This window comes from Pieris brassicae, chromosome 7 (assembly GCF_905147105.1).
Source record: "Pieris brassicae chromosome 7, ilPieBrab1.1, whole genome shotgun sequence".
Taxonomy (NCBI): domain Eukaryota; kingdom Metazoa; phylum Arthropoda; class Insecta; order Lepidoptera; family Pieridae; genus Pieris; species Pieris brassicae.
In genome coordinates this window covers 9,523,131-9,532,721 of record NC_059671.1, presented here as the reverse complement: position 1 = coordinate 9,532,721, position 9,591 = coordinate 9,523,131, and the positions used below count along the sequence as shown (strand labels likewise).

The following is a 9,591-nucleotide window of genomic DNA, read 5'->3' as shown; positions in this document are numbered from 1 at the left end:
ACCCATTTGATATTTAATTTTTTTAAAGTATGGAATTAATGTGGTATTATTATTATTTTTGGAATTAATTGGCCTGAAGTGAAGGTCCTCTTTTTGGTTGAATGCAGTCATGATTTACCGAGCTGGATTTAGTATGCTGCAACTATACTCCATGGGATGCCGACACCCAGTGAGGCAAGCTTCAAGACTGTTTCATTTTAATTCCTTATTTTAAGTTGTGGAAGTATCTGTTCGCATAGATTCTCCAGGTACAGTTTACGCACGGTGTGTGTTATACTGGAGCAATGTAGACTTTGTCAGAGCCACCTTTGTTTTCAGCTCTAGTTTGTACCTGCATGCCTAAAGCTCGGTCAGTCGAGCGATGTTTAAAATCGTTATCTGTTATGTATGTATCTGTATATGTTTGTCTGGAGAAACTCTATTTCTCACACGAGGGCGAACAGTGATGGCAGAGCTTTTTAGTTTTCATAGAAAATATAGGACGTATTAACTTTATTAAAATAAACCTTAAAATAACAATTTATTGATGTCAATTAAATGAAGATCCAGCCAGCCAGCGCTTCCATAAAACAAAATAATTAGCGAGAACAACCTGATAAATTGTCTAAGTAAACCGCTATTGATGTCAAGTTTCTTTTTGACTTCGTCTTCTCTTTTGTTTCCGGAAGAAAATTCCATATTATTAAATCTTCATCTAACGTTGCAGTGGCTAAAAAAACATTATAAAATAAAAATTATACCTACATACTAGTATTTCCGCTAGAAACTACCGCCTATTATGATAGTTCTTAATCGAGGAAGAATACGAAAGAGTTGACATAAATGTTTTTCTAAACTCGATTGTGACCGTAATACATCAGAATATACCATTACAAATTACATTTTAAATTATTAATCTCAGATATATTCATTCTATATATTTGATACAAAGATACTTGTGATATGCTAGGTTCACCTACGTATGAGCTACATCGAAGCATTTCCAAACTAATTCGAAGGAAGACGTAACAAAAAATTACGTATTTAGATTTCGATCTATTAAAAATATTGTTACTTCTCTGCCAAGAACTAGAAAAAAATATAGTAATTCCTACGGCTCAAACAAATAGAGGTATTTAATCAAAATATATATTTCCTAAAATTTCCATTTCCAAGACTTCTAGCATGCCATTGCGTCATGCGCCATTGTGCCATTCTACCAGTACTTAACATTATCCTTGGTTCATTTGTAATAAAAAAAATACCTAGCTTGGTTCCATCGGGATTGCTAACCATAGTTCTGACTCGATCGAGTCCAGTCCGCCCGTCATCAGACCATTGGTCCACCACAGTTGACAGGTTGCTTAACACTACGAGGCGAGAACTGATTTTCGGATATTGTAAGCCTCTTTCTGAAATATACAATATAATTTTATTGAATAATTCTGTCAGTACTTATTGTAAAAATCAAATAAAGGTAGTTTAAAAAAGTTATCGCAGCGAACTGAGGTGACATATAATTTCTAATTCATAATTTTGGCGCTGTCAGATCCCGCTGCGCAGATAGTATACGTGACTTAAAATATGACTCATGATTAGTTCCTTTTAACTTAATAACTTAACTTAACTTATGTTAAGTGAACTCGTTTTAGACTCCCAAATTTTTCGTCTACTGTGACTTTATTGAATGACCTTTTTTCAATTATATCTCGCTCTTGGCCTTGACAGTTCAGCTCGGGCTGTTTTAATCGGCTTCTCGCGACTAGCGCAAGGGCGTCCTTCGAGAATCGGACCACGGCTTGGATCGCCGCTGGGTCAATCACCTGAAGCCTGAAGGGCAGTACGGACACTAGAGTGAGCGAAGTACGAAGAAGTCCTTGTCTTCCTCTATGAAAGCGGTTTTTACTCCGAAATGGAGATGCCACGCGGTTTTAATAAGTCATATCATCCGAAAACATAACAATATGCCTGAACTTCCCGCGGGTATTTTTAGTCAGGTAGGTGTACCTGAATGATAGAGAAATTCTATGTGTAGGTATAAATATTTCAATTACCGAATTTTAACTGTGTAAAGCGCCATCTAGTGACAAATATATCTCTGACTGCCACTAATTTGATTTGAACCCCAGCCTCACACCAATGGACTTTATTTTTATGTGCGCATTTAATATTCGTTCAAATGGTCAAGAAACACATCGTGAGAAAAACCAGCTTGCCTTAAACCCAAAAATCGACGGTGTGTGTCAGTCACAGGAAGCTGATCACTTGCTTGCCTATTGGATCCACAAATGATTATGAAACAGATATGTATTCACTCATTTATTTTTATTGATATATTTTGGAGTGTTACTATATATAAGCATGAAAACTTTTTTGAATTTCAATTTTAAAACTCTTTGGTAACCTATATTGCATTCATTTGTCATTTGTTTTTGTGAATTGGCGTATGGTAGATCTAAAACTCTTTTAACACGTGGAAATGAACCTAACGCGAGAAAATTTTCGGTCAATGATTTTTTATGACTTTCGTTGTGGGCTTACTAAACAACAAAGGCTGCGGTTAGCATTTCTCAATGAAGCCCCATCTCGTGCCACTATTGACAATTGGTTTAACGAGTTAAAGCGTGGACATAGCAATCTCAATAATTATCTGCGTGAGGGTTGTCCTTTAACAGCGACTACTGAAGATAACATCAGTGCAGTACGACGCATAATAGAGGAAGATAAGAGAGTAACCTATCAGCAGATATGGGCAATCCTAGGCATTGGTACCTATGAGTCAATTCAAAAAATATTACACAAACATTTAGGCGTCAGGAAGCGTTGTACTAGATGGATACCCCATACTTTAACCGACGACCAGAAACACCTTCGCATGGACTGGTGAATATTTGACTATGGCAGGTGTCGAGATAATGAGTCATCCGCTATACAGTCCTGACCTGTCGAACTGCCACTTTAATTTATTCCCAAGAACTAAAGATAAAATTCGAAGTATTCGTTTTACGAGTCTTGAAGATGCAGTGAAAGCTTACGAAAATTCCATAGAAAAGATTGCTAAGGAAGAATGGGCCCACAGCTTTTCTCACTGGTTCCATCGAATGCGACGATGTGTACAGAGGAACGGAGATTACTTCGAAAAACAATAAAAGTATTGGCAACTTTTTACATTAAGCCGTTTTTCATTTTCTAAACATTTTCAGTGTTATCTAAGTACCAAGGTATACATACCTGTATTATATAGACTCAAAACTAGTTCGCCAGACTTATTGCTGAAGAGCATCGCGTCTAAGCTATATGTTCCTAATAGAGTCGTTTGTTGCATCTTCCCATTAGGAACTGAGCACACTGCTACTTGCGTGTGGTTCGCGTTGGTCACACCACCAAGGCATAGAAGCGCGCTGCACCAAGGATGCCAAGACATCGCCTGAAATATTAATTCGAAGATTTAATGCGGAAATTAATGTGGAGACTGGGAGTGCTAAAACCACAACCGACAAAGAAAGCTATAGGAGATGCTGGCAGTGCCTCGAGCGCCCATACGTACGAGTACTGAATACTATTCTCGCGCGTAAAGGGCTGTTTCAATAATATTGCATATTTGAATTATTTTTTAGTGAATTTATTAAATACATCATGACCTATAATTTGCACAGCACCAACCCCCATTTTTACCCGCCACACGGTAGGCTATCACGGTTTAAGTGTCAAATTCAGGCGGTGTAAAGACTGGGTGATATTAACTAAAATATATAGTAATACCAATGATGTCGCTTAACCTTCCCAGTAGGATTCACATTTTAGAAATGTTTCATTTATCAGATATGCCATTTGCACATAACACGTAACAGAAAACCATGCTATGTTTAACTCGAAAACCATTTTTCTACACTAAAAAAAAAGGAAATGACGAATCAAAACTAAAAAGACGACTTTTTATTTAGGCTTATTAATGAATTAACCGGGTTAATAACTTCAGATATTTACCGTTGGAATAGACTCTTCAAACTCAACGACACGATGTAATTGCAAAAACGGCCAAGTGACTACGAAGACCTCTGATGATTGTAAGGTCGCGATGGCCGCGAATCTTGCATCCGGGGATATTCGAACGCAAAATATTGGTGGCATATAACTGGGTTTCTGGCAAAAGAATGCCACGATTTTAAGATCGTAAGTGTATGACGTTACTTCGCCCCGAGAACACCCACTGAAAACATAAAATAATTTGTATTATTATTCAGTATTTACTGTCTTAAATTATATAAGTCTTGAACTTTAACATTGCCAGTGCGACAATATTGCCAACGCCAGTGTGACAATATTTCTAACGCCAGTGCGACAATATTGTCGAAGCTATAGTATGGTCTTTTGTTAACATGGCTTTTACTCATTAAGAAAACACATTTGAAACGGATTGAAGCTATGTATTATCATTATAAACTTATAATTATTTACATAATTTTAAATTTTCCGACGTTTCGCGTGCTTTGCTGAAGGTAGTGCAACAATATTTCCGACACTGATAGCAAATATTTGAAATACTTACTATTTGGTATTACTTCCCAAAAAGATACTCTTAAATTAAACAAAACCTTACAGTATCTTATTCAAAACAGTAGTTTAGTTATGATAAAATTTACTTAACACAATAAGGCCATTTCCCGTGGGACTCCAATCGAGTGAGGTAATTGAACAACCATCTTTAATATAACACGTACATTTCTTATGTACTAGGTGCTTGCTTCTTTCGGTGTCATGTATCTGTATAGAGCAATCCGTCATACCAAACTGGAAAAATATGGATTATAAAATTCTACAATGAATTAATATATGTTATTTTGTAAGTAATTTGAACGACCAGAGAAAATCATATCAATCAATCGACTCCGCAAGCCATTAAGATTCCGCAAATGTACAAGTTCGATACAAAAACGTCTTGTATATCTGTTTCATGATTTGCCAACATAATGAGTAAGTAGGTGATCAGCCACCTGTGCTTGGCCACGTCAACTTTTGTAAGGCAAGGCGGTATCCTCACAATGTTTTCTTTCATTGTTTGAGTGAATGTTAAATGTGCACATATAATAAATGTCTTAGTGCACAGCCGGGGATTGAACCTACGGCCTCAGGGACGAGAGTCCCACACTTAAGCCACGAGGCCAACATTGTTCGATATAGTTCTCTCAATACCCGAAGCGCTAAAGTCACAACCTTGGAATAGCAAACAAAAACTCATTATTGAGATCATGATGGCATTCGCTATCGCTTTTAAGTTGTAGAGTATGTGCTTAGTTTGAAATGTTTGCGTTGCCAAAGAGTTACTCCTCCACTTTTTGTTAGATAATTTGTATAGTCTATATAGTAAAGTCCATTTATGGTGCCCTTCATACTTTAAAATGTATAATTAGATTTAAAAGCTTGTCACTCTTATTATTTAGTAAAAGAAAAAGCAAAGGGTTTGTAGCCAGTTTCACATTCGTTTGAGAACTGCGCCGGTACTCTGTAACTAACTAAAACTCAACATCGAAATGGCATTTCCTATTACCATATCAAAAGAGGTTTTGTATATGAATTAATTTATTTATTATACATTTTTATTTTTTTATACAAATTAGTAATGTATCATATATAAATAGTAATGTGTCATATATATAAGTAAAAAATATGCTGCTTATTTTAACTACTTTTTCTCACCGCAAGCCTATCTCCATTAGGGTCAAATTTGCACGTTTGAATGTTGTAACTTGTGCTTCCGCGTCCTGATATTCTTTGCGTATCCCAACTCCACTTGTAGTAACTACTACCCAAGGCAGCAACAAGAATATCCTTATTACTCCAGTCTAATAGCTCTGAAACTATTTATTTAATTATAAAATTAAACAAAAAAATTACCATTTAATAATACTCGATAATATTCTCTGAACGAGTTTCCACATTTCATTTAAAAGGCCGGCAACGCACTCGCGAGCCCTCTGGCATTGAGAGAGTCCATGGGTGGCGGTATCACTTAACATTAGGTGAGCCTCCTGCCCATTTGCCCCCTGTTCTATAAAAAAAACTTGATTATGTTAGAACAGACACTTCTATTAATTTGAAATTTAAAAAGAACTGTCATAAATTTTTTTATCAGTATAATTTGTTTTTGATGAAAAGTTATTCCTATTTCCGGCAATATAAGTTACGGCACTACACTAGCCAAATACAAGTTTGTCCGTGGTAAAAATGAACTAATTTTGACAATTGTCAGTTGATTATGCTCCGTGATGTGGTTGTTTGTGTTTGCGGCGCGCAATTTAGTTCAGCAAATAAAAAAATACAAATGTAATATTATTGTAAAAATTATGAAATTTCCAAAAAAACTATAACACCAAGCCTTACTTCACAGCCCCTATCGCACTGCTACTTATAAATTTTCAGTAAAATGAAGATATTAATCTCGTCTCGTAATAAATAATGTGGCTATTCCAAGGAAAACAGCTATTATATTACATGACTTGCATGGCGTATATGAAATGATTTTTCATTGAACTACTACGTATATCTACTATAAATTAACTTCACTCCGGCGCATTTTATGGGATTTCCAAATAGAATACCATTAACTGTTGGAATAACATTCCTCCTAGTATTTCTTCAAATAACAATAAAACTGCAAATGTTTCAAACAAACGCTTTCAGACAAACCCACGTTCGTGCAGTTGTACTATATGGTTATTCTGTATATTTAGCTATCCAAAATCGAGGTGTAAATATTTTCATACACGCACTAGAGAGAACTGACAAACACGTCGAACTAACAAATACAAATTTTAACTGTCCTAGGTATTGCTATTTTTTAAAATATGGTTTTAAACTTACAGTCAGCATGACTAAAGGTAGGTAAATCAAGAACATTATCAGCAGAAGTAAGACAGCTTTTCCTACGTGGAATGCATGGCCATGATTTTATCACATCTTCCTTATTATCTTTAGCCAATCCGAATGCGTTGTCCAAGTGACGTGTATAGTTCCTCCTGGCCCAATCTTTTAAGTCCTGGTAAAATTAAAAAATCTGGTAGATTCCTGTGTATTATGCGTGATTTTTTAAAATCTTTAAATGTAGTTTGCCGTTTTGGAGAATCTTTTAAATGACTAAGAATAGATAGATAATAAATTCCATTTATATTTCCTAACAATATTTCCAAACAATAAAGTATTTCTTGACCCAATCCAACTATCTGGCTCGAAGGACCGGATGTAATGTTCTTGGGTCAAGAGGATGCTGATAATAATAGATACAATTGTTACTCTATATTAACAACTCATGTACAACGGTTTAAATGGTATACAATGCTATTAGAGACAGGTAATGTTAGTTAATGCCAATCAAATGTTTATAACCGAAACCCTATAAAAACCCCAAAAGTTTTTATTTACCAAAATATCATTGCCTTTTTGCGAGCTTTGAGGACGCCAGCATTGTCGTATTTCTGTTAATTTATCTCGATGACAAATGAATCTATCATCTTTCTGGCCCCTTGTGTTTAGCTGGAATTGGTAAAATTTAATTATAAGAAAAATAAGTGATGAATATTATGTTAGTAACAATTCAGTCTTAGACACTATATTAGTAATGGTAAGTAAACAAAAGTTGTTATGGAGGGGAATGTAACGTACCATCGTCTATAGTAGACAATTACATATAATAATTCTAATAATAGCAAGCCGGTTAACCTTTTCTGTTTATTTATTCTAACGATAAACAAATCATATGTACTGTTTTTACAATCGTAATTTAGCAACGTGTTAGGCTTACCTGGACATTACCAGAACATCCACAAGTGCGTTGCCTCTTATAGTAAATAAAGAAAAATGAAATGCCCCAATTGCATGATGCGTGAGTTATTATAGCTATATACTATACTATATAGCTATATATATATATATATATAATATTACCCAATTATATATGTATATATATATTATATACCCAAAACAATATTAATATAAACTTCAAATGTTTAAAACAAATTTAAAATATCTGTCGCCGACAATATAGTTTTTCTTAATCACACTGATTTTACATTTTAACTTATCTTTCAAGAAATTATTTAAAAATTAAGATTACTTACTGATCTTTTAAAAAAGGCACGATCGTCCATATTTAATTATACAACACAACTAACAAGAACGTAAATTAAGATTGTAAATCACGAGACACTATTGTAGCAAAAATCGTCAACGAATGAGTTAAAAAATAAAGGTAGATACAAATTTACTAGCGTACCCTTTTTAAATAGTATAATGTATATGTTGCAGTGTTTAAATTATGAATTATATATCATAGTCTTGGGGTCGTTTAAATAAAATTAATATCTCAAATATCTCTGACCATAAACGAAAATTTAATATTTAATAATTGTAATATAAAAAAAATATTTTTTATTTATTGAACTTGGGGTAAACAGACAGGAGGCTCATCTGATGATAAGTGATACTGCCACCCATGGACACACTCAATTCAAGAGGGCTTACGAGTGCGTTGCCGGTCTTTTTGCTACGCTACTTATATGGTAACTTAGTAATTAAGACTAACATGTTTTATTTTACTTAGAATAACTTCACATTAGCAGTTACATAACAACACATAAACACAAGAACAAACATTCATATTGTATAATTAATTAATAAAATTTAATGATTGTAAAACAATTACAAAAATACCATTATAAAGAGATGTTAAATAATTCACGACACAGGAATATCCTAGTGGGGGACCAACGTCTGTATATATGTTAATAATATTTTATATAATTGCTTAAAGAATTATTTATTTGATCAGAGCTATCTGGTTATCACAACTTAATCTTGTATTACTGATATAAAATTCGGTTACAAGTCAAGTTTCAAGCAAGGTTAATAACCCTTGCTGAAAATAAGAAATGTCGAGTTATGGATATATTAATATAATGTATTTTTCATCTTAGTGATACTACTTTATGATGGGCAGAAGGAGAGTATAAGGCTTAAATAAATAAAAAATAATAAATCTTTTTTTTGCATAATCAACGTAACGTGATTCTCTTATAATGTTTAACAGAAAATAAATTACACTAAGTTTTATCTGTTTTATGCAAGAAACTCTCCGCGGACGTAGGCCTCCTCCAAAGCTCTCCAGGTATTTCTGTTATGGGCAAACTGCATTCAGCTCAAAGTTGCTATATGCCTTGCCCATCTCCATTACGTAAGTAAGACGTAAGTTTAGGGCATCTGTCATATTTACATGTCATCAACACATCCATGTTACATTTTATATTAAACGGATTTTGTACGTAATCTAATAGATTCTAAAATATATAGTATACATAGTAACATTACCTTTACATTGCCCCACTACTCGAGGCGAGGCGACGCACGATACCTCCTCTGCGTGGTAACTGGTGGTGGCAAGACCTTCACTGTCTAAGGCTGTGATTTTCTCTATAGACAAATTGAAAACCTGTTGACACGTTGCAATAAACGTAAAGTATTTTTATAGTTGGTTTTTTATAGTTATTATTGATAAAAAGTGGACGCAAACTTAGAAAGAGTGTGTTGCCTTATTTGTGAGTAAAACCGCATTGGTTTAGT

General features: G+C 34.3%; 1 protein-coding gene across 1 annotated transcript; it reads right to left on the bottom strand.

Annotated features, from left to right (window-relative positions):
- Positions 1-477: 477 nt before the first annotated feature.
- On the bottom strand, positions 478-8,190 carry LOC123711947 (protein cortex-like). The gene is made up of 9 exons (XM_045664822.1): positions 8,094-8,190; positions 7,399-7,509; positions 6,841-7,015; positions 5,677-5,837; positions 4,628-4,770; positions 3,967-4,189; positions 3,211-3,406; positions 1,245-1,391; positions 478-709 (listed from the first exon to the last, which is right to left on the bottom strand). Exons 1-9 carry the CDS (start codon positions 8,121-8,123, stop codon positions 579-581), a joined length of 1,317 nt encoding a protein of 438 aa, XP_045520778.1. The 5' UTR covers positions 8,124-8,190; the 3' UTR covers positions 478-578.
- Between the last annotated feature and the right edge of the window lie 1,401 nt (positions 8,191-9,591).

Bases quoted from the DNA above. Each gene is read 5' to 3' on its own strand.
- LOC123711947 (XM_045664822.1), bottom strand. From the start codon at position 8,123: ATGGACGATCGTGCCTTTTTTAAAAGATCA. The intron at 5,838-6,840 runs GTAAGTTTAAAA...TTAAATAAATAG, and splicing joins TACCTTTAGTCATGCTGACT to TTTCAGAGCTATTAGACTGG. The intron at 4,771-5,676 runs GTGAGAAAAAGT...ATATTTTTCCAG, and splicing joins CTAATGGAGATAGGCTTGCG to TTTGGTATGACGGATTGCTC.